This window comes from Miniopterus natalensis, chromosome X (assembly GCF_054644295.1).
Source record: "Miniopterus natalensis isolate mMinNat1 chromosome X, mMinNat1.hap1, whole genome shotgun sequence".
NCBI classification, from domain to species: Eukaryota; Metazoa; Chordata; class Mammalia; order Chiroptera; family Miniopteridae; genus Miniopterus; species Miniopterus natalensis.
Window position 1 is genome coordinate 66503425 of NC_142103.1, and position 26040 is coordinate 66529464.

Genomic DNA, 26040 nt, shown 5'->3' on the forward strand with positions numbered 1-26040 from the left:
TTATATGTAGACTCTAATGAACAGAATAAACTGAGGAACAAAATAGGTTCAGAGGCATGGATTCATAGAATAGAATAACAAATTTCAGAGGGGAGAGGGTGGGGAGACACAAAGAGATCAACCAAAGAATTTACATACAGATATGCATTGCCCATGGACACAACACGGGTGGGAGGAGAGGGGTCAAGGCAGGAAAACTGGGGTTATCTATAATACTGTCAACAATAATATGTATATTTAATAATATATATATTTAAAAAGAGAAAGCAAAAAAGGATGGTAAGATGTATCATAAATCTGGTGGCCAGATCCTGTAAACCTTTGAAAGCCATGGTAAGGATTATGAATTGTGGTCTCAGTGTGCTGAGAAGCCATTAAAGTGTTTTGATGAAAAGTTTTCTAATTTACAAATTTAAATGATCATTCTAATGGTTGGGCAGAGAATAGATAGATGGCATGAAAGCAGAGAAATAAAATTAAGAGGCTAAATCCAACAAGACTAGAGAGATATGGTGATTTGAGCTCAAAGGGAACTATCAAGGGAACAAGGGGAAAACAGGAAATCCTAATGTATAAGAATCTAGGTGAAGATCTGGTGCTTCAGAGGAGACATCTTTAGTGTAAGCAATGGAAGAATAATGGGCTAAAGGCAATACTGGGGATTAAGGGGATGTAAACTATACTTCCATAATATGGGAGTGAGAAGAGGAATAGCTTCTGCCAAGCAGGAAGGCAGTAGAAGGGAAGTCTCAGCGGAGAAATGGGTTAAGGGAGGAATTAGTTGCAGGGGTCATTCAGTGAAGAAGCTGGTGGAGCTGAATGGTGAATTTTCCAGTGAACAGTGTTTCCTGAGAGAAGTGAAGGAAAGTTTGTGAGGGGTAGGAAGATAAGTCTGGAAAAAAAGCACAGCAGACTATAAAGATAAGAGTGAAGATAAATAACCACAAAGGAGCCAGGCCGTCGTGGGTCAGAGATTGAGCATCAACCTCTGATCCAGGAGATCGCAGTTTGATTCCTGGTCAGGGCACATGCCTGGGTTTCAGACTTGATTTCCAGCAGGGGGCGGGCAGGAGGCAGCTGATCAATGATTCTCTCTCATCATTGATGTTTCTATCTCTTTCTCCCTCTCCCACTCTCTGAAACCAATAAAAACATATTTAAACAAACAAAAGGCTTCTTTAAAAAAAACAAAAACATACACAGGAAAACCCTTATGATAAACTTCTTGTGGATATGTGAGGTCATGTGTTCTGCAGAGCTCCACTCCATGTCATCCTTGCTCAGTCATCAAATTATAGTCTCCTTTGTGTTTAGGTTTTGTAAAATATATTTTAAAAATATATCCACAGCTGATCCACACCAGCCAGGCTAGCATAAGTTTTTGTGTGTGTGTGTTTTTTTTATATCAGGTGACATTTCCAAACATACTAATGCCACTGGCTGACTTAACTCTTATGTACTTCCTCAAAAACAAAAGAAAACACTAGAACAAGTATTATGAGGAATCAGATTGGTTCATTTGCAAAGACCTTTCCTAGTGGTAGAAACAATAGCAGCGCCTGGCAAGGCAGACAACTCAGAGCACATTTGACAGAACTGGCCACAGGCTCAGTTCTAGTTTATGGTTGATAAGTCATCAAATTGAAAAACAAAGACAGAACTTGGAGTGTTTGCAAATAATATAAACTAGTTATAAAAATCCTAGATATGAAATGAGCATGGCAACAATAATGTTGGTAACATGATTAAGAAAAATAGTGAGATAGCCAGATGGGGTGAGCATTAAAGCACAAAACATTTTACCTGATGTAAAGGCATAGGTAATGACCTGGAAGCAGCAAAGAAGGAATGGAAGGGTGGCTTCCACTTGCAATGGCAGCTAAGGAAGCAGTTTCCACAAAACAAACAAATACCACACACACAAAACAACAACAAAAAACTCCAGCCAAGTTAAGATTAAAAAGAAAATATGTAGAGGGAGCATTTTGGTTTTCTCTCAGACATTCAGCACTTAGCCCCGTGCCAGGACTCTATATATATGTGCACATATACCTTACTTTCCTCTTTACAGTGTCAGCTCCTGGGTACTGGGGACATATAATGTTTAGCTTTGCCTCCACAGACATTCCAGAAATGATTGCTGTGATTTTGTTTGCTTTAATTGATTCTTCAGTTTATTTTCCTACATCTATATTGAAATTTTTATTTTAGCAATTCTTTTAAAAAGCTTTTCCTTTTTCATGAATGTAAACAGTGTTATTTAGAAACAGCACCTGTTTGCATTATAGAATATAAAACTTGGTTTAATTCTATAAAAAGTATGTATCTGCAGCTACTGTCCACCTGCCTTAGGCTTGATTTAAACCAAAAAAATGACCCAGGAGGATATTAGAGATTAGAGTACAATGCTTGCTGCTGAGTGCTCAGTTTCTGTCTTAGAAGATGAACTGTGTGGCTTCCTAAGTGTGTGACTTTAACATAAGGCCTGGGTTCTCTGCCCTTAGTGAACTGTGAGGCTCTTCTGCCACACAGTCATGATGTGCTCTCTCTAACTAATGCAGGGTTGGTGGCATTACTAGTTATCTCTGGTCCTCTTAACAGTAAAAATGTGGTATCTGGAGAGGCAGAGAATTTCCATTCCCCTATACTGGGGTAAAACTCAAAAGAGTGTATCCACTCTCAAAAGCTCAATGTGAAGGCTGACGTGAAGTTACATGACACTTGGCTTTTTACTAGGCCAAGTGATCATGGAAGACCAAAGAATACACCTAGGTTCAGACTATACTAATCACTCAGGATTGCCTTAATATTATCTAGAAGGATACATAAAATAATAAAAGTTGGATATACATATATTTATCTTAGTAACCTGAGGGTTAAAAAATCAGAATACAATAAATTCTTAAGAGCTCTTCCTTATTCTCTGATTTCCTTTTATATTAGCATATTATTCCTGTTTTGTGTATATGATATACTTATAAATATAAGATATCAGTTAGTTTTGTTTTTCTTAAATTCTCTTTAATTCCCTACATTTTCTCTGTTCTTTCCAGTATGATTTGTTTTTGATTTTGTGGTGTTGTCTTTTAATCTTTGTTTTTCTCTTTCACATTACAAACTTCACTTTGGAAATCTTTGGTGTCTCAATAATATTTGGCAACAAAAAAGATGTCTGTATGCTCAGTGTACCTCAGCTGGGCTTGCTGATTGGTAGTCTATGATTTAAGATGATCAGTTGGAAGCAAGTCATTTTATGGGGCACTCCCAAATGTCAGTATGTATAGCTGTTTTCTCTAGAAACATTCAGCTTCTTCAGAAAGAAGAGAAATTTCTGCTGTCCTTCCGGAAATTATGTATCTGGCTGCAGATATTTCACATTGGGCAGGCTCTGAGGTCTTGACTACTCTGTAGAGATTTTAAACAATCTCCCTAGTTGCACTCTTGTGCTTTATTCTCTTCTGTACCTTGCACCTCAGAGTTTCTCCGGGGCTCTACCTTATTCCAGCTTGATAAATCAGTTCTTATTCACTCTTTCTATGTTTATTCTTTTAAAAAAATGCATTAAAATATCTTGTCTATCTGGAATCCTTTCTCCAGTTCTCCCGGTGATTGTGGGTTTATACCTATTTTATTTCTTTACTCTTATTTTAGTGGGATCTTCAAAGGAAGCAGTGGCAAACACATGTAGTTGATCCTCAGAAGTCCACATTTCATCTATCTTCCAGAATGCTATTATATGATAGTCCTTTGTCTTCATTTGAAAATGAGGTTTTGTTTCCACCCATTCCTTCTTTTTCTTTCCTTTATAGTCTTTTCTCTTACATTTTATCTAATTCTTAATCACAGTACAGATTGAAAATAGAGTTTCAAACCATTTATATTATTTTAAAACAGGTTTATGCCACCCATTCTAGCTTTATGAAGTAAATAAGGTTTAATATGTTTCTCTAAATGAAGAAAAAGAAACTAAAATAAGTTATGATTAAATTCCAAAATATTCACTTTCAATGAACTTCATTTTTTTTTTCCTGTGGCTCTCACTATTAGTTTCTTCACACTGTAGCAGTGTAGACAAAGTATACTACCATTACATTAGAGATCTATTTTTATGCATTCTCTGATTGAGCAGAAGAGGGTTTTTTTTTCTTCCCATTTTTAGCTTTTCTTGGAATTGGAGAAATGGTCATCATTTTTGACATCTAGGGTCTCTTAATAATCTATTCTAGTTCTCTCTCAGCCTTTAAACCACCCTGCACTTCTGCCCGGCCACAAAATACAAGTCTACCATACTTTTCACAAGACATCTGTGACAGCCTTTCAGATGTCTGAAATTAGCAATCATCCTCTTGAGGCATTTGTCCCTCCTCCATTGTAGTAAAAACCAAACTGGAACAGTATACTTTAAACATGGCCCAACTAGCACAGAATAAAAAAGGCTTAATGTCTCACTTGCTCTAAGTAATTCTTAACTCAAGTTCAAATCAAATTTGGCTTTTTGAGGGTTGCACCACATAGTAAGCTTACATTAAATTTGTTTTCTCTTATAGCCCAAGATCTTATTTATAATGTATAATTGTTGCTAATCTTTTCTATTCCAGAACTATTTTTGTATCTGTGTGTAAAAATTCGATTTGGCAAATGTTAATCTTTTGATTTGAGTTTGTTCTCTCAAACTTTAGGAATTCTTTTTGATTCATAATTCAGAATATACTGCACTCCAACCAACATTCACTAATGTCAACCTACAAATTTGTATCTGATACTTTATATGTCTTTATTTGTGTCATTGATGACAACATTTAAGAGTGAAAGATCAATCAAAGATAAAGCCCTGTGGATTAACACAGGGATGTCCATTCAAGTCAATGTCCACTCATCAGTCAATTATATTTCGCTTCAATTGGTCAACCAACTACATCAGCTTAATTGTAATATTTTTTTCAACTGCATTTCTTCTTCGTGAAAGCATAATTTAAAAAGTTATTCAGATGTCTTAGTAAAGTCTGTGATATTTCCTGGTACACCAGTCTAAGATTTTTTTGATAAAATTTCATAAGGTTAGTTTGGCAAAATTTCTTCTTAGTGAACTAAGGTCAGATATCGGTTATCAGTGCTAATCGATCTTAAAACATCTGTTTAATAATACATTCTAGGGGCCTATCAGTTTAATATGTCAGAGTAAAGACAGCTTTACTTTCTTCTCCTCTCAGGAACTAACCAAAAATTGTAAGGAAATGAGAAATAGAAACCAAAACTCCATCTTTGATGAAACTTGGGAGCATTTTTAACCCTGATTCCAAAAAGTAAAGGCTCTCAAATGCAGTAAAATTTGGATCTGAGTGACAAAGACACCGAGGATGACTGCTGTTCTGCATTTTAGGACAATAATAAAGACCTAGAAGGTTGGTGGCATGAGTGGAGTGAGAAAACAAATGACACCTGTTTTAAAACAAACCAATTATTAGGCTGGTAGTAAAAACAAGCTTGTAGTGAGAACATCTTGAAACACAGTTTGATCACCACATAATGGCATAGAAGGTAGAGACTGAAAAAATTAAAAGATATAATATTACCTACTCACTCACAAACACACACCACTGCACCATACATAAAGGGATTTCCTTTGAGCAAGGGAAACTTTTTGCTAATTAGAAGCAGAATCAAAACTACAAGGAGGAATACTCATAAGAATTTATATAGACAACAGATGGTGCTCAAATTACTCACTCTTAAGTATTCACTCTCAACTACTTACTATTATCCTGCTCACTCTCTCAGTCTCTCTCCAAAAAGATACTTTCACAAATGGTAGGGTTGGTAAAGAACTCTTATAATGAAATTTCAAGTAATAATTGAAAATAACCAATATGGTTACTGATGCAAAATATGTTGCAAAAAGAAGGAAAGAGGACCAATAAAGAATTGTGGAACCAGACACAAAACAAACATAGAACATGTAAAAATAAGTCAACAGAGATCATAAAATTAACACAGGGAAAAAATAATACTGTTGAGAATCAAAGATGGCTTCAGAGTAGGTGGAAGTTACACCCCCTTCTTCCCAGGACCAAACTAGAATTACAACTAAAATATAGAACAATCAACCTGAATAACCAACTGAAAACTAGCTGAACATAAGTCTTATAACTAAGGATTTACAGAAAAAGCCACATTAAGACTGGTAGGAAGCATGGAAACACAAAATAGATTGCCCCTGCACCCACATGAGGCAGCTAAGAATGTGGAGGGGTACCTCAGCTGTAAAGGTTTCCCTTAAGGAATGTGGTCTCTCAACCCCAAGCAAAGCTCACCAGCCCAGAGCAACAGAGCCAGGAAGAAAAGCCCACATAACACCTGGCTGTGAAAATCAGCAGGGATTCTGTCCCCCTGGGAGAGACAAGAGTTTTCTAGAAGCTCAGGTGCCTTTTTAAAGGGTTAGTGCACAAAATCTCATTCTAGCCAGTTACTATGGGTTCTAGCAGAGGGAGGGTGGCTCTCAAGCAGACCAGAGTCCTGTAAGGAAGGACTGAGTTGTGTGGCTCTGGGGAGAAGGCTCAAGGGACAACACCAGAGTCCCTGTGCTGAGTCCCTCTCCCCCACCCCACAGATGCAATCTTGGGTTGACCACTCTCCCTCTATATGGTATCAGCCTGGGAGAATGAAAAAGTCACACCTTCCTGACACTCTGTCATTTGCCATGCAATCTCTCACCTTGCAAAAAAGTCAGCTGCATGGGCCCAGGGTATAGAGGTCTGGGTAGAGCCATGGGATGTCACAGACTGAGTTATGTGGCTCTGGGGCAAGGGCCATTCCCCATACCTTCCTTCAAACCTGACTAGTGCCACTCCCCATCACTGGATAACCACTAGCCCCACAATCCCGACTACCTATGGCCCCACCCTGCCAAACTTTGGCTTTCCAGGAGGTGCAGGCAGAATCTGGGACAGACTGAGTTGTGTCGATCTAAGGTGGGGGCAATTTTTCACTTTCATGCCTGACCTGTGCAGAGCCTTCCCTTCACACGGCCAAATCTAGGTATATCTGGGCCTGCTAAGGTCTGCTGGGCTCCCCCAAACAACTCCCTGAGACTACTCTTCACAACCAAAATCTGTAGGCACCTGGTGGTGGGAACTGGCCTTGGTGTGCCCTGGGACTTTTGCTGAGTGGCTTCAGAACTATCGCTGGCACCAAGTTTGAATCTGTATCCATCTGGGGAACACCACTCACCCCTACCCGATGACTTATACTAAGAGCCTACCTCATGCAACTTGAGTACAGTCTGAGGCTCTTTCAGTGACTGAGCCTAACAGGCAGCTGACAGGAGGAGGTAGATGGAGGGCATCTCTGGGTGACTCGGGCCTTTTGCTGACCTGCTGCTGAACTCAGTGCTGGTGGCAGCCTGCCTTGGTGTACACCTTGTCCCTTCCCATGATCACCCAAGTCCTGCAGAGGCAGCTAGAAACTATGGATCACGTTGTAGCTCTAAACAGGTAACGCAGGGACAGTCACAGGCAGCATCTGATATTGACCTGCACCAAATTCCCTCCCAAGACACTCCAGAAGCAGCACACCTGGTGATGGGCTTCAGAACACATCAGAGTAGGACCCAATTAGTTTCACAAGTAGCATGTCCAAAGGGAAATCTCGGTAGGCATTAGATCCTGCTGGGGCAAATTCCACTTCGTGTGTTCAGCACCCACACAGAAGCTCGTACAATATGGTCAGGGTCAATCCTCATAGTCAGCCAGCCTGAGGGTCCACCCCATGCATGGATGGACCAACAGCAATCAAGACTTAATTACAACAGTAGGGCTCACATAACTCATGCAAGGGACATTCCTGGAACACCTTGCTCAGACGATAAGGGAGACTGTGCCACTGAGCCACACAAGACACCTACTATATAAGTCCATCAAACATGACTTGGAGACATAGCAGATCTACCAAATACACAGAGATAAATACAGAGCAGTAGTCAAAATGGGGATAAAAAGAAACATGCCCCAAATGAAAGAAGACGAGAAATCTCTCAAAAAAGAACTAAATTAAATGAAGGCAAGCAACCTACAAGATATACAGTTCAAAACAATGCTTTCAAGGATGCTCAAGGAACTTAGGGAATGAATGGATGAACTGTGAGAACTCAAAAAAGATATTCAGCATAAAAGAGGACATAGAAACTATAAAAAAAAAAAACAGTCAGAAATGAAGAAAACAATATCTGAAATGAAGAATACACTAGAAGGAACCAACAGTAGTCAGATGAAGCAGAGGTTCGAATCAGTGATTTGGAAGATGAAGTAGCAGAGAACACCCAATAAGAGCAGCAAAAAGATAAAAAAATGAAACAATGAAGATAATCTAAGAGACCTATGGGACAACATGAAGGGTAACAACATTCACATCATAAGGCTACCAGAAGAAGTGAGATAGCAAGAAATTGAGAACCTATTTGAAAAAAATAGTGACTGAAAACTTTCCTAATTTTGTGAAGGAAAAAGATGTACTAGTCCTGGAAGTACAGAGGGTTCCAAACAAGATGAACTCAAAGATACCCATACCAAGACACATCAGAATCAAAATGGCAAAAGTTAAAGACAAAGAAAGAATCCTAAAAGCAGCAAGAGAAAGATAGTTAGTTTCCTACAAGTGAGCTGACATAAGACTGTCAGCTGATTTCTCAATAAAAGCTTTGCTGATCAGAAGGGATTGGCATGAAATATTCAAAGTGTTATAAAGCAAGGGCCAACAATCAAGACTACTCTACACAGCAAGGTTACCATTTAAAAGTGAAGGAGAAATAAAGAGCTTCCCAGACAAGAAAATGCTTAATGAGTTCATTACCACGAAACCAGTATTACAAGATATGTGTTAAAAGGACTCCTTTAAGAAGAAAAGGGAGGAACATAGTTATAAGGAATGAAATAGCAATAGATATGTATCTAAAAATAATCACTTAAAATGCAAATCACTTAAATACTCCAATCAAAAGACACAGGGTAGCTGAATGGATAAGAAAACAAGACCCATGTATATGCTGTTTACAAGAGCCCAACCCAGAACAAAAAAGACATACAGACTGAAAAAAAGGGATGGAAAAAAGATATTTCATACAAATGGAAATGAAAAAAAAAAAAAATCTGGGATAGCAATACTTATATCACACAAACAGATTTTAAAACAAAGCCAACAATTTAAAAAAAGAAGGACATTACATAATGGATAAAGGGATCAATTCAACAAGAGGATATAGCCCTTGTAAACATTTAAGCACCCAACATGAGAGCAACTAAATATATAAAGCAAATCTTGGTGGACATAAAAGGAGAGATTGACAGTAATACAGTCATAGTAGGGCATTTTAACACTACATCAACATCAATAGATAGATCCTCCAGACAGAAAGTCAATAAGAAAACAGCACACTTAAATGACACAATAGAGCAGCTATTTTCAACAAGCATGCTGCAAGGCTTTTTAAAACATGCAATTCCTGACTATTTAGTCAGGGGCATTGAACTATTTTCCATTAGATTGTCAAATAAAAAAAAATGACAACAGCCAATACAACAATAGCCATTCATTGTGAATGCCCTGTCTTGAAACATAAATATATAGGTCATATAATAGAGTTATATCTTATTGGTCATGTAACATAATAAGGTTGCATCTGATTGGTTAATTCTTGGTACCAAAAATACTTATATACAAGTATAAGCACCTGATTTTTTTTAAAAGTCACTTTAGAGCAAAAAGTGTAGGTAATTACTATTATTTTCTTTTTTTTGTAAATTAGTCAAAATTATACCATTGTTTTTTGTCAGATCAGTATATCTCAAATATAACATATTTTTTGGTGTGCTACAGATTTTAGTAATTAGTTTATGTGTGCCATGAGATGAAATAGTTTGAAAATACTGCACTATAGGAAATAGATTTAATTGCTATCTTCATAGCATTTCATCCTAAAGTAGCAGAATATATAGGGTGGGGGAAAGGAGGTTTAAAGTTGTTTGTATGGAAACTAATACAATAATTGATAAATAAAAATAAAAGAATAAACTCTGTGTTTTGCATATTCACCACTGTAAACCTATTTTTGCCCCACCTATACACTCTTTTTAAGTTGACATGGAATATTTTCTAAAACAGACCATGTGTGAGGACACAAAACATGTCTCAATATTTTTTTTTAGAAAGAGAGGAAGAGGGGCAAGAGAGAGAAAGAGAGAGAAGCATCAATGTGAGAGAGAAACATTGGTTGGCTGCCCTCTGTACGTGCCCTGACTGAGGACTGAACCTGCAACCTAGGTATGTGCCATGACTGGGAATCAAAGCCACAAACTTTTTGGTTCATGGAACGATGCTTCAACCAACCAAGTCACCTGGACAGGGCAGTCTCAATAAATTTAAGAAGACTGAAATCATATTAAGCATCTTCTCTGACCGCAGTGGAATGAAACTATAAATCGATTACAAGAAAAAAAAATGAAAAACTCACAAATATAGGAAGGCTATATAATATGATACTATAGAATGAATGAGTTAACAGTGAGATCAAGAAAGAAATCAAAAGATATGTTGAAACAAATGAAAATCACAACACAACAACCAAAATCTATGGGACATAGTGAAAACAGTCTTAGAGGGAAATTCACAGCATTACAGGCCTATCTCAAGAAATAAGAAAAATCTCAAATGATATAACTAAAGGAACAGAAAAAGAACAACAAAGCCCAAAATGAGTAGAAGAAAGGAAATAATAAAGATCAAAGCAGAAATAAATGTAATGGAGTCTAAAAAACAATACAAAAGATCAATGAAACCAAGAGCTAGTTCTTTGAAAAGATAAACAAAATTGACAAACCTTTAAGCAGACACATTAAGAAAAAGAATGAGAGGACTCAGAGAAGTAAAATTACAAATGAAAGAGGAGAAGTAACAACAGATATCACTGAAATACAAAGCATTATAAGAAAATATGACAGACAACTATATGCCAACAATTTGGACAATCTGGAAGAAATGCATAAATTCTTAGAAACATAAAATCTTCCAAAACTGAATCAAGAAGAAAGAAAATCTGAACAGACTGATTACAACTAATGAAATCAAAGTTGTGGGAAAAAAAAGAAACAAAACAAAAACCCCAAAACTCAACAAACAAAAGCCCTGGACCAGAAGGTTCACTGGTGAATTTTACCAAACATTCAGAGAACTAACACCTATCCTTCTCAAACTATTCCAGAAAATTCAAGAGTAGGGAAGTCTCCCAAGGTCATTTTACAAGGCCAGCATTATCTTAACCCAAAACCAGAAAAAGACAATACAAAGAGGGAAAATTATAGGCAAATACCTCTGATGAATAGATATGTAAAAATCCTTAACAAAATATTAGCAAACCAAATCCAGCAATACATTGAAAAGATCACACACCATGATCAAGTGGGATTTATTTCTGAGAAGCAAGTTTGGTACAATAGCCACAAATCAATTAATGTGATACACCATATAAACAAAATGAAGGATAAAAATCATATGATCATATCAATAGATACAGAAAAACCATTGACAAAATCCCACACCCATTTATGATAAAAACTCTTAGCAAAGTAGGAATAGAGGGCTCATACATCAACATAATAAAGGTCATATATGACAAACCACAGTTAACATCATACTTAATGGAGAAAAACTAAAAGCATTTTCCTTAAGGTTAAGAACAAGACAGGGATGGCCACTTTCACTACTCTTATTTAACATAATACTGGAAGTCCTAGCCACAGCAATCAGACAAGAAGAAGAAATAGAAGGTATTCAAATTGGAAAGGAGGAAGTAATATTGTTATTATTTGCAGATGACATGATAGCATATTCAGAGAACCCTAAAGATTCCACCAGAAAACTACAAGAACTGATAAATGAATTCAGTAAAGTAGCAAGACACAAAATAAATATTTAGAAAATGATTGTATTTTTACATACCGATAATGAACTATAAGAAATGGAAACTAGAAAAACAATCTCAATACAATTGCATAAAAATATAAAATACTTAGGAAGAAATTTAATGAAGGCAGTAAAAGACTTGTATTCAGAAAATTATGAGACATGGAAGAAAGAAACTGAAGAAAATACAGTTAAATAGAAGCACACACTATACTCACGGATAGGATGAATTAACATCATTAAAATGCCCATACTACTTAGAGAAATCTAAAGATTCAATGCATTTCTTATCAAAATACCAATGGATTATTTCAAAGAACAAGAATAAATAATCCAAAACCTCATATGGAACCACAAAAGACCCCAAATAGCCACAACAATGTTGAGAAAGAACAAAGTTGGAGGTATCACACTTCTTGATATCAAACTATGCTACAAGGCTATAGTAATCAAAACAGTATAGTATTGGCATAAAAACCAACATGCAGACCAATGCAGCAGTATAGAGAGCCCAGAAATAAACCCACACCTTTATCATCAATTATTATTTGACAAAGGAGGCAAGAGCATACAATGGGGTAAAGAGAGCCTATTTAATAAATGGTGCTGGGAAAATTGGACAGGTACATGCCTAAAATGAAACTAGAACACCTTTTTACACCATATACAATAATAATCACAAAATGCATTAAGACTTAAATGTAAGACTCAAAACCATAAAATTCCTAGAAAAAAATAGGCAGTAAAATGTCTATTTCTCTTGGCAATATTTTTTCTGAAAGATCTTCGCAGGCAAGGAAAACAAAAGAAAAATAAACAAATGGGACATAATGAAACTAAAAAGTTTTGGCACAGAAAAGGAAACCATCAATAAAACAAAAAGACAACCCACTGAATGGGAGAACACATTCACCAATGAGACATCTGCTAAGGGGTGAATATCCAAAATTTATAAGGAACTCATACAACACAATACCTAAAACACAAACAACCCAATTAAAAAATGGGCAGAGCAACTGAATAGACACTTTTCCAAAGAGGACATATGGATGGCCAAGAGACAAATGAAAAGATGCTCAACATCACCAATTGTCAGAGAAATGCAAATGAAAACCACAATGAGATATCACCTAACACCTGTTAGAATGGTTACCATCAATAAATGCACATATGATAAGTGTTGGCAAGGATGTAAAGGAAAGGGCACTCTTGGTAGGAATGCAGATTAGTGCAGCCACTGTGGAAAACAGTATGAAATTTCCTTTAAAAACCAAAAATGGAATTGCCTATGACCCAGCAATTTCACTTCTAGGGATTTATCCAAAGAAACCCGAAATAATAATTTGAAAGAATGTATGCACCCATATGTTCATTGCAACGTTATTTACAATAGCCAAGATATGGAAGCAACCCAAGTGCTCATCAATAGACGAGTGGATAAAGAATGGTGGTACATATATACAATGGACTATTATTCGGCCATAAAAAAAGAATGAAATCTTACCATTTGTGGCAGCATGGATGGACCTAGAGGGTGTTATGCCCAGTGAAATAAGTAAGTCGGAGAAAGACAAATGTTGTATGATTTCACTTATTTTTGTAATCTAAAGAACAAAATAAATGAACAAACAAAACAGACTCAGATACAGAGAACAGAGAACAGATTGAGGGTTGCCAGGTGGGCTAGGTGTTGAGAGACTGGGTGAAAAAGGTGAAGGCATTGAGAAGTACAGATAGGTAGATGAGAATAGTCACAAGGATGTAAAGTACAGTATAGGAAATATAGTCAATAATATTGCAATAACTATGTATGGTGCCATGTGGGTCCTGGAATTACTGGTGGAATGCTTTGTAAAGTATATGATTGTCTAACTGCTGTGCTGTACACATGAAACTAATAAAATAATATTGAATATTAAAAAATTAAAAATAAATAAAAGAAAAATAATAATATCATAGAATCAAGGTGAAATAGACAGTGGTGAAAATTGGTCAGAGATATGAATGACACGCTTGAGAAAAATGAGCAAAATGAAGTGGAAAATAACAGTTAAAATTTATTAGGGAAAATGATAGATATAAAAGACAAATTCCTATGATATATATAATTTGTGCTTCTAGGAAGAAAACAGAACAAAGATATGTTTTAGGAAAGCTTTCCTCAAACAAAGATAGCTGTAAATCTGTTGGCTTAAAGGTTAATATGCTGTCCTGGGAAAAATTCATACAGATGAATTCATTGTCAAGTAAATGAAATTTGTAAGTAAAGGAAACATGCATATTGGCTAGGGCATAAAATCAAGTCCCTTATTATGTGCAAGATTCTCAGGTTGGTTTTAAATTTCTTCATAACAACATTCAATGTGTACATGGACATCAGAGAAAGAGAATGTGACCCATGAATTATAAAACAGCCCAACTATAATTCAAGTTATACACATAATTGACAGATGGTTTTACACATGCAAAATAGTGGGAAATATGGTTCCCATGAGCCCTTCTTAAAGAAACTTCTAGAGGTTAGCCTAAACAATGAATGGTAAAATGAAATAAAAGGACAATTTTGAGAAGATAGTTCATTTAAATGTAGAACTATGACTAATCAACTATAAGAATTATGGCTGCATAATAGCATGTAAGTTATATAAAACTTGACAATTCAGAAATGGTAGTAAAATAAACCAAATTTGAGACATGACAGGGACTGGTAGAAAGATGAGGTAAAAGCTAGGATAAGTATGCTAATTTTTTATATCTTGTAGTGAGTGAGGGGTCAACAGACCCTGTTCATAGCTGATAAATCAAGTATTAGATGGGTAAATATTTTAAGGACACAAAGGTAACAACTAGACTAAGTATAATAATAAAACTGACCAAAAAAATTCTATGTTAGAGTAGATGGAGGAAGTAGAAACATGCTTATTTCTTCATAATTTATAGCAAGGAGTTAATAAATTCTATCTAAATAAACCATTAAAATCTATTTAAAAAATTTGCCAACTCACCAATCTGTATTTTATGGAATATATATTTTTTCCTCCAGTTTGAAAAAAACCTTCATGGTCTTTTCTCTTCTCCATGATTCTTCAAAGAGTACTGGAATGGTTCTGTGAACACATCTGCCAGGTTTTTTTAGTGTCTTTGGATAGTCTTCATTTAGATCTAGAGGTCTGAACTCTTAAATGAGCCAAGGACAAAAATCTTGATTTGACTGTACTGTTTTATTTCTACCAAATTCCAGTTTGTTTATTGTGGGTTTTTTCTCCCCTTTTTCTTCCTTCTCATCCATCCACCAACCCAACCAACATTTGTTCAGTTTTTACTATGAGTCAGATGTGCAAGGATTATGGCTAGTTACAAAGATGGTTCAGACAAGCTTCTGCCCTCAAGAAGTTAAGTATAGGGAGAGGCAAATAACTCTAATATAAATATGCTTTTAATATTAAGAGTAATCTTCCCACCCCAAGAAAAGCTAAAGCTATCTTGATGACTCTGGAAATGCTCTATGAAGAAAATAGTATTTCCTCTGGGTCTTGAAGAATGAGTAGGTCTTCACCAGGCAGGGAAAAAAGAACATTCCAGATAGAGAGTGAAAAATAAGCAAATACACAGAAGGAATGATGATCACTTTGGTTTCACTATAATGGGAACATACTGGAAACTGAGCAGCAGAGGTAGCCCTAGAGATTGTTCTCTGGGTTGAAAATAGAGTCCACTTTTCTAGTTGACTTTTTAAAAACAAAGAGTTCTCCCTGAGTTTAGCAGTATCAAATTTATGTTTGGTCCCTCACCAAAAGACATCAACCCTCTGATACCTACCCTCTTCTCTTTGCCCCCAGCAAACATTCCGCATCGCCAAGAAACACTCCAGTTGAGAACTGGATTGATGACCCCAGTGAATAGCACACAGCCTTGGCCAGTCCCCACAGGCTGCAGGCTGCCCACTCCTGGTTACAATACAGTTCTCTCAGGTAGTGCTTCCCAGCCCCTACCCTTACTGTATCTCACCTTCATCTCCAGGGCCTCTGGCACCTTCTTGCCTTCCCAAGCCCAACTCCGCTTGGTGAAGTAGTTGACAGTGGCAAATTCAATCAGCGCAGAAAATACAAAGGCATAACAGACGGCTATGAACCAATCCATGGCCGTCGCGTATGCCACTTTAGGTAAAGAGTTTCTGGCACTGATACTCAGGGTGGTCATGGTGAGAACAGTGGTGACACCTGGGGAGAGAGAAGATAAGAACCCAGTTGTCACTCAAAGACATTTAGAGCATACTTGATAAGATTACCAACTTTCTACTTAAAAGGAGGAGCTATACCTCCCACTCAAACAGGCCCTTTAAAGTAAAAAACAGAGAATGTCAAAGTGGGATGTTTCTACCTAGTAGCCACCCCATCCCAAATCTTACAGTAATAGGAATCTCTAGTACATTTCAAAAAGTTGTCCTCTAGCCTCTTCTTAAACATTTCTATTGAGGAGTAGATAACATATTTTATTGTAAGAGAGCATTTTAATTAGAGAAAACTTATGAGTTGAATCTGCCTTCCTCTGACTTCTGGTCCACTGACTGATCTCAGAGTTCTTTCTCTGGCAACACAGGAGAGAAAAGCTGGTTCCCTTCTATCCAGAACAAGCCTTCAAAGACTTGGAGAGGGTCACTATGGTTCCTCTTGAATCTGTTTATCTCCAGAATGAACATGGCCAGTTCCTTCTCTTTCTCCTCTTCCCTCATTCTGGTAATTCTCTTCTAAACAGCCCAGAACTGAGCCTAAGACTAAGGATCTGGTTTGAGGTCAGTAGGATATTCACTTCCATTATTGTGGACACTATTCTCCTAATAATGCAACAAACTGTTGCAGAGAATGGTTCTTTAGCTGTATCAGAGTCTAGGTCCTATTGAGCTGCATGGACAACCAAAGCTATTCCAATAGTTATTTCTCGTGAGTTTTTGCTAAACCAGAGTTCGCTGTTAGATCAATTGATTCTTTTTCTTGGTGGTATTATTAACCTAAATTAAAGACTTTCCTTTATTCACTTTTAATTCTATTTATTTATTTTTCTAATCTGTTCAAATTTTAGATATACATTTGAGCTCTATAGTGTTGTGGTTAACAAGACTGAAAGTCTGGCAATCCCACCACTTGCTATTAATATGACCTTGAACAAGGTATTTTACCCCACTCAGCCTCAATTTGATCATGTGTAAAATGTGTGTGATGATATCAGACTCAGAGATTTGTTGAGAGTTCCAGTAATATGATGTTTACAGAGCCCATAGCACAATATCCGGCACATGGTAAATCACTCAATAAATAGTAGCTTCTATAATTAACATCACCCTTAATTTTACTGTTATCATTAACAATAGTATTGTCATAAGTATATGGTTAATTATAGTAGTATAATTATAAACACATTTTAAATAATATTAGAATAATTTTATAATTGATAGCAATAATATTCAGGTCTCGAATACCTATTCTAGAAGTCAGAAGTTCTGAGTTCTGTCACTTGTTTTTTATCTTGGGCAATTTCCTTAATTTCCCTCTGCCTTCATCCCCCCTTCTATGAATATTCCCTACAGTCTCTATCCCCCAGAATGGTGATGAAGCAGTTGTTGCACTCAGAGTCATCCAGACTTAGGGAAGGGAGAATAGTCAGAACCTTTGACTATTGGAATGCTCAAGAGGATGGGAATGTGAGCCTCATGAAGTAGGTCGAATAGGGTATGGAAGGAAGTCCTAATTGGGTGAGAGATGTTATATAAAAAAGCAAGCAGATGAGGCCTATGAACTATCAACTCCACCCAGAGAATCAGCCATGTGTGCTGTAGCCTCTGGGGCCTCCTCTCATATTTTGCCTCCTTGAATGCCTTACTAATATAATACATTTGCTACACAAATGAAAATCCAGACTGGAAGAGACAGTACAGTTTCAACAGAGACACCCTAAAGGAGCACCTTTTAACAAATTGGAAAGTGAGTCAACCACATAGCTAGTCTGTATTAACAAACTATCTGAATTTATAGCCTTATAAGCTCTGAGAATGGACCCAAAGTTCAGTAACACATTGACCACACAGAGCAAGGAATAATGCATGTGAGAAACAAGTTACCTTATTTATGATTATCACCATATGCAGTTGCCCATCCTTGGCACATTCACAGCACTGTGACAATGCATGGATAGAGAGAACTAAACTGAAACGCAAATGTTTCTGTGCCATATCTCAGTAGAGACTTTTAGAGCTCTAGCCTCTAGGGGGGCTAATTAGAACTGCCATCTTGTGAGGAGCTCTTAGCTACTCAAAGCTGGTAGTATCCTCAATAAAGCATTTGGTATACTTCATGGATGGAAAAAGAGGTTTGGCATTTTAAAAGAGATCCAGGCATGCCACTGAGTGTTTCTCTTTCAAGACTCTTCTAGAAAGTTTTCTGTGACTGCCCTGTCTCACTTCCTTTGAGTACTTCTAAAAGTCTAGTATATTTCTTCAATAACAAGTCTATTACAGCAAACCAGGAGTTGCATGAGAGCGGGGGCCATGGGTAATGTCTCTATTTCCTCAACCTTGAACACAGTGCAGTAGTGGATGTGTAATGAGTGGAACTGCTCTGCCCAGCCTACAGCCCATGGACTGCACAATATTTGCTCCCATCTGACTTAACAATGTACTTTTTAATGGTAACTATAGTGTTGTTGTTATTATCAATAATATACTTCTTATTCTCTTTTTTCCCCCAAGATTAACTGTCTATTTTGTGTCTTGCAGAGTTAAGTTCTAGGGATACAAAAATTAAAACATTTCAGACTACAGCATTCAAAATCAGTACTCACTCTCCCCAGGAGATAATCAGAATTAAATCATGCTTCATAAACCTGTTGAGCTCAGATACCAAGATACCACTACAGGGGCAAGCCTTTTTGTTAATTCATTGTCAGTCAGGTTTAATCTGTTTTACGAAGTACATTACTAAATATGACCCAGTGCCCCATTCCTTCTCTACAACACTTTTCTCCCAAACTCTTCTAACGCCCCAACTCGGTTGCTCTATGACAAGCAAATTCACCTATCTTCTCAACCTTTTCTCTAAATGCAAATTCCTGTTTTGAGCTTAAGTGAAGCCTGACTCTCCTTTGTGTATACCATTTTGGTTCTCAAAAAGTGGTTGATCATTCAGAATCAATAGCTCCAGTGGTAGGGGTCCATATTTTCCTTGATCTTTATTACTCCTTAGTCCATTACACTATCATAGCCGTGTGGTAATTTGTGCTCCTGTGATATTTCTGTTTGCTGATACCGCTCTCCACTCTTTTTTTCCTTTTTATTGAATTTATTGGGGTGACACTGGTTAACAAAATTATACAGCTTTCAGGTGCTCAATTCCACAATACATAATCTGTACACTGTATTGCGTGTTCACCACCCCAAGTCAAGTCTCCTTCCATCACCACTTATCCTTATACACTCTCTCATAAGTGTCATCTATAGAATACTTCCATTACTTCAAAGGTTCCTTTGAGACCATATCAGCTCCTCCTTGGCCCCAGTTAACCACCTCATTCTTTTTAAATACCCTGCTCTGCTTTCTTTCACTTTGGATTAGATTTTTTCCCCTTAGAGTTTCATATAAATATCATACAGTATGTACTCATTTGTGTATGGCTTCCTCCACTCAGCATAATATTCTTTAGGTTCTTTCACATTGTTGTATCTATCTTTAGTTCATTCCTATTAATTTCAGAATAGTATTCCATTGTATGTTTATCCATTCACCTATTAATGGACATCTGGACTATTTCCAGTGTTTAACTGTTTTGAACAAAGCTTTTGGGAAGATTTACATACTAGACTTTGTGTCAGTATATGCTTTCATTTCTCTTGGTAAACACCTAGGAATGGAACTGCATAATTATATAGTAAGCATATGTTTAATTTTATAGGAGACTACCAAGTGGTTTTTTACTTTTTTCATTTTTTACTTTTTTTTAACAACAAGAAAGATAGATTATATAATTTACAAATTAGGAAGAAAAACATGACTACTAATGGGAAATGAAAAGTTAATTGGACAAAAATACAAAATGGTGTGATAAATATGAAAAACAGTTTAGCCTCCCTGGCAAATCAAATGTCAATTAAATTCAACTATTCAACACCATTTTCAACACATCAAACTGAAAAAAATGAAAAGGCTGGTTCCAGCCCATGGTTGGTACACTGTTATCGTGGATGAGGCAAAGTGGGCTCCTGTAGATGGTAAATGAATAAAATGGTAAAAGCCTCTCTAGAAAGCAATGTGAAAGTGAGGATCAAAAGCTTTAAAAATATTTTAATACTTTTCACAATAGATGTAAGTCAAACCATTATGCTGTATACCTTAAACTTATACACTGACTTATGTCAATTATTTCTCAATAAAACTGGACAAAGGTACATGTTTGCCAAATCTGTCTTTATGTGTCAAAAACCCTAGTAGCTTTATTAAGCACACTTCCATTTGTATCTCTCTCTCTCTCTCCTTAGTTTTACCTACTAGAGTCTCCATGTTATACATCAGATCCTAATTTGTATCAAGATTATTTGTATTAGATCCTTACTTGTACAAAATCCACTTGTATCTCAAAACTTGCCAGAACTGTCATAGGCCTTCCCATAGCAGGAGCTGAGAAATATTCTGGACTACACACATTATTGTCTCCTCCACCCAAAGTGGGGTTTTGCTAATGAGGACAACACAATAGGAGATTTATTTAATTACAAAATCATCTGTAGCTATTAATGTCAGTTTTTTACATTTTACTGACCCAGAAAAATACGCACAATATAATGTCAACTGAAAAGCAGGATAGAGAACAGACACAATATAATCAAAATTTTGTTAAAAAATATAATTTACATGCATACACACCCCACAAGGGAATTAACAAAGTGTTAATACTAGTTGATATCTATAGAGTTAACATTTTCATTTAAAGGGGTCCTGATGGATAGACACTATTTTTATCTTATTAAAATTTTTTGGTATTTTCTAAATGCATTATAATGCATTTGTATTATCTTTATAATAGGAAAAAATATTTTTCAAAACACCCCATATGCTCTTGAAGACTAAGTCCAAAATGTTTATACACTTATTAATTTTCATCTTCACTGTCAAAAGAAAGGAGACTACTGTTTTTGATTTGCCTGTGCGTGTTCCCTTTAACTGAGTCCTGCTTGTTTATTTCATCTTTGTCTTTTTCTTTTTTGAGCTTGTTGTTAAACTTGAATATTTTTCATCTGAGGAATGCTTGACTGGTTTTTGATACATGATTCTTCCATCAGCTGAAGCTGGTTCTTCATCTGCTTTGGCAGCCTTTATTTCTGCTTTAATTTTCATGACATCTTCAGCTGACAGGTCTCCCTTTTTTAAAACCACTACTTGGGGTTGCTCATCTTCTTTGTCACTGTGATTACCATCCTCATCTGGGAGCTGAGGCTGGATTCTCTTGGTCTCTAAGGTGGGCCCTTCCCTGTAGCTGACCCGTTCCTTGAAGCGAGCCAGGAATGCCGGCTCAGCCAGTCACACGTAAGACACCTGGTTCTGCTTGCTCATGGCCGCTGAGGGGAAACACTGATTCCCCAAATGGCTTTTTAAACATTCCCATCAGATATATGAGAGTTTTAGTCAACATGCATCTTTGACTTAAGAAAATTAAATATTAATTGGTACTTTTACACATTTCCCTGACAGTGAAAGTACTTAGAATATTTTATCTCCATGTATCCCAATCTCAAATTATATAGATTATATTATGGTCTAATCTTTTATTCTAAATATATTGTGTATCCAATAAATCACTATTATAATTTAATACATTCAGTAGCCATTTAGCATTACCCATATATTTATTATGTTCATTTTTTTAAAATGTATCTTAAACCTTCCTTCTGGGATAATTTTCCTTTTGTTTGAAGATCTCCCTTTAGTGAGAATTTGATGATAATGAATTTTTAGTGTTTGATTTTTTTTTTAATCTGAAAATGTCTTTATTGTTTCTGTTGAAGCCAGCTGATAGTTTATTTATTATGACTTTAAAGGCAATGTATTTTTTTTCCAGGCTATTTTTAAGATTTTTCTCTTTGGTTTTTGTTTTCATAAATTTCACTATAATGTGTTTCTGTCTGTATGCCTTTTAATTTATCCTATTCAGGTTCATAGGGCTTCTTGTAATTGTGCCTTTGTGTCCTATATCAGGCTTGGACAGCATTCAGCCTTTATCTCTTCAAAAATTCTTTCTGTACCATTCTCTCATGTCTCTCCTTTTAGGATTCCAATTATTCTATGTTAGACCTTTTCAATAAATCACACACTGTTTCTCTCTCTTACGTATTTCACACATTTTTTTTACTTTTTGGGCCTCATTCTAGATCTTTTCTTCCAGTTCATGGGTTCTCACTACTAATGATATCTAAACCACTGAGTTTAGTCTGTTTTCCAGTTTTAGCATTTCCAATGTGCTTGCTCTCTTATGCATACTCATTCCCCACACACCATTTATATGATGGAATTCTCATGTTTCTTTCATCTATTTAAACATATTCTTCATAGCTATGTGGAAGTTCGAATATTTCAAACATTTGTAGTCTCAGTACACCTGTATTTTTAATTGTATTATAATTTATATATAATAAAAATAGTTTGTACACTTCAAAGTGTTAGGACAAACGTATACAATTGTATAACTACTACCCCAATAAGATATAGAACACTGTACCACACCAACAAGTTCCCTTATGCCCATTTTCAGTCAACCCACCACTCCAGAAGAAAGCTCTGTTTTGGCTTCTAACACCATGGCTTAGTTTTGCTTGTTTGGAAATTTCATATAAATAAAACCATATATTTTGTACTATTTAGTGTCTGGCTTCTTAGATTGACATAATTTTTCATATTCATCCATATTGTTGTGCAAATCAACATTTTCATATAAGCATTTTATGGATATATATGTCCATTTCACTTGGGTATATACCTAGGGTAAATGTACTTTTTATTTTATAAGAAACAACCAAACTTTTTTTCCTAAGTAGTTGTACCATTTTACATCCTCACCAACAATGTATGAGAGTTCTAATTTCTCCTCAACCTCACAAATATCTGGAATCGTCAGTATTTTTCACTTTAGCCATTCAGTGTTTATAAAGTGATTTTCTCCATGTGGTTTTACTTTGCATTTCCCTGATATAAAATGATGTTATCTATCTTTTCATATGCTTATGGGTATTTATATATTTTCTTGGTGAAGTGTCTATTTATGTCTTTTTCTAATTTTTAAAAAGGGATTTTTTGTATTTTAATTTTTAATTGAAGGAGCTCTTTACATTTGTGGAATAGATATTTTGTCATATCTGTACACATAAAAAATATATTTTCTCAGTCTATGGTTTGCCTTTTTGTTTTCTTAATGTTATGCTTTGATGAGTGGAAATTTATAATTTTGATGAAGTCAAATTTATTCTTTTTTCTCACTGTTATAATTTTTTTGTGTACTAAAGAATTTTTGCCTTCCAAAGGTTGAAAAGATATTGTCCTATATTTAGTTCTAAGAGCATTATATTTTTAGCTTTTATATTTAAGACCGTTATTAATCTCAAATTAATTCTCTGCAATGCTATCCCTGTCATAAATCAAGTTTTCATATATGTGAGTATATTTTTACTCTCTCTATGGTGTTTCATTTATTTATTCTTCTTTGACTTTGTGCCAATAACACATTATCTTAATTACTATAGCTTTTTAATAATTTTTGACATTTTGTGGGGCAAGACTCTGAACTTGGTTCTTCTTCTGCTGGAGGTTATTGGCTATTCTTGGCTCTTTGTTCCTACATAAAAATTCTCCAATCACTTTTTAAATTAATGTTTTATCTTGGAGGTTTACATCAATACAGTTAGTGTAAATATGAACTCTAAACTCACATGAGGCCACGTTTGTATTAAAAAATAATTTTTTAAGGAATCCTATATTTTACAGAGCCCAGGCCAAAACAGACATGTTTCCTTATTTTCTCCCTGTACTGATTACTATATTTTTCTAGTGCTCTTTTGCAATGAGGACATAACCCTTCAATGGTATTAGATTTATAGGATGAATTCTTATATTTGTTTCTTATGGCTGCTGTTAACTAATTACCACAAATTTAGTGGCTTAAAACAACATAGATATATCCTCTTACAGTTCTGGAGGCGAGAAGTCAGTTTTATTGGGTAAAAGTCATAGTGTCAATAGGGCTTCACTCCCTTTAGAGGCTCTAGAGGGAGAATCTATTGCTTTTGCTAGTTTCTAAAGCAGCACTATTTGGCTCATAGGCCCCTTCTTCCTCTTTCTTTTTTTAAATATGTTTTTCTTGACTTCAGAGAGTGGAAAGGAGAGAGACAGCAATGAGAGCCATTGATTGGCTGCCTCCTGCACACCCCCTACTGGGGATAGAGCCCACAACTTGGGCATGTGATCTCTTGGTTCATAGGTCAATGCTAAACCCCTGAGTCACACTGGCAGGGTCCTCCTCCTTCTCTTTCAAAGCTAACATATAACATCTTCAAATCTCTCCTGCTTCCTTCATTGCATTGCCTTCTGCTCTGTAGTCAAGTATACCTCTGCCTGACTCTTATAAGGACACTTGTGATTGCATTTAGGGCCCATCTATACAATCCAGGATAATCTCCCCATCTCAAGATCCTTAACTTAATTCACATCTGCAGTCTCTTTTGCCACATAAGGTAACACTCACAGGTTCCATGGGTTAGGACATGGATATCTTTGGGGATCATTATTCAGCCTACCACAGTCTTAATTCTAACCCTTAACTTTACTCAGGCTCAAAATCTTTCTTGTGTAAACTTAAAACTCAAACTCTTACTTAGCAAAATTAGTAGTCCATCCACAAATCTTTCTGCTACAATAATATCAGCTCATATGATTAACACTCCAGTTTTCAGTTCCTTATACTATATGAGTCCCTATATGAGCCCCCAGATGATTATTTCCTTTAATTTCTTATGAGCTCAGATATTTACAAAAGGATGTTTTCTATGTTTTAGCTAGCTTTTCTATTATTTCGTAAAGAAAGATTTTTTAAGGGTATTTAGTTTGTTATATTTTCAAATATGGGAATCTTTAGTCTACTCCTATATAGATTCTGTACCCTTCACTTCACTAGAGCTATTCTTTTCAAAATCACTAACAGCCAATCATATCACCATAACCAATAGATAGTTTCTATCTGCATCTTACCTAAACTCACAGTAGAATTCACCCCAGATGATTATTCCCTGCTTCTTAAAACAGTCTTCCTCTCTTGACTTCTATAACGTCACACCCTTCTCTTTTATTTTTCCTACTTTATAGGTTACTCTTTCTCTTTCTCCATTGCTATTTCCTCCTCTACCCGACCTAAAATGCTGCTTCTTTCTGAAACATCATTTACTATTTAACTACACTGTATAGCTTCAGTATATTGGTAGGAAATATTGGCCCTCTGTATGGGTATGCAGGACATCCAAGTATATGACTCACATCCACCATGCCATGGAGGCAGTTTTGTAGACTAATACAGTTAATTAACATTTATCTCCTAAAATGTCTTACAGTGGAAAAACCAGACAGAAAAATTTTTATATGCTATAAGTCTCCCTGGGAAAAGTGCTAGTGATATGCAAGTCTTTCCCTAGACATCAGTAAATTCATATTGAAGAAAATTTCTCCGAGTATAGGTACTATTAAAAAAAAAACCTTCAAACTCTGTGTAGCCTTTACTAAATATCAGATAATTCATAATTTCAAAAAGGTTACAGGAGAAGCAGCGAAGTTACATGTGCATACAAAAAATGGGTTATAAAATTGCTCCCAATCCACCTATCTGTTGTCAGCTTAGTTTCCTACCCCTCACCTTTTCAAGCTCTGCTCATTAATTTCCTCTTTTTCATGAAACTCTCCAAACCCCACCAGCTCCTGGAGCAAACCTGACTGAGATAGTAAGTACTGCAATAACCTTACTACTTCAACATTCTTCTTATTCCCACCTTCTTGTTAAGAATTCAGTTGTCTG

At 36.0% G+C, this 26040-nt stretch overlaps 1 protein-coding gene and 1 pseudogene across 3 annotated transcripts in view; both read right to left on the minus strand.

Moving 5' to 3' along the window:
* The window catches only part of GABRA3 (gamma-aminobutyric acid type A receptor subunit alpha3), a 369596-nt gene that overhangs the window by 15664 nt on the left and 327892 nt on the right, over positions 1-26040 (minus strand). For all 3 annotated transcript variants that reach the window (XM_016214085.2, XM_016214084.2, XM_016214086.2), the window contains exon 9: positions 15958-16169. In XM_016214085.2, coding sequence (XP_016069571.1) covers positions 15958-16169 — 212 coding nt within the window. The remainder of the gene's footprint in view (positions 1-15957; positions 16170-26040) is intronic.
* On the minus strand, positions 21085-21545 carry LOC107537967 (uncharacterized protein KIAA1143 homolog pseudogene; annotated as a pseudogene).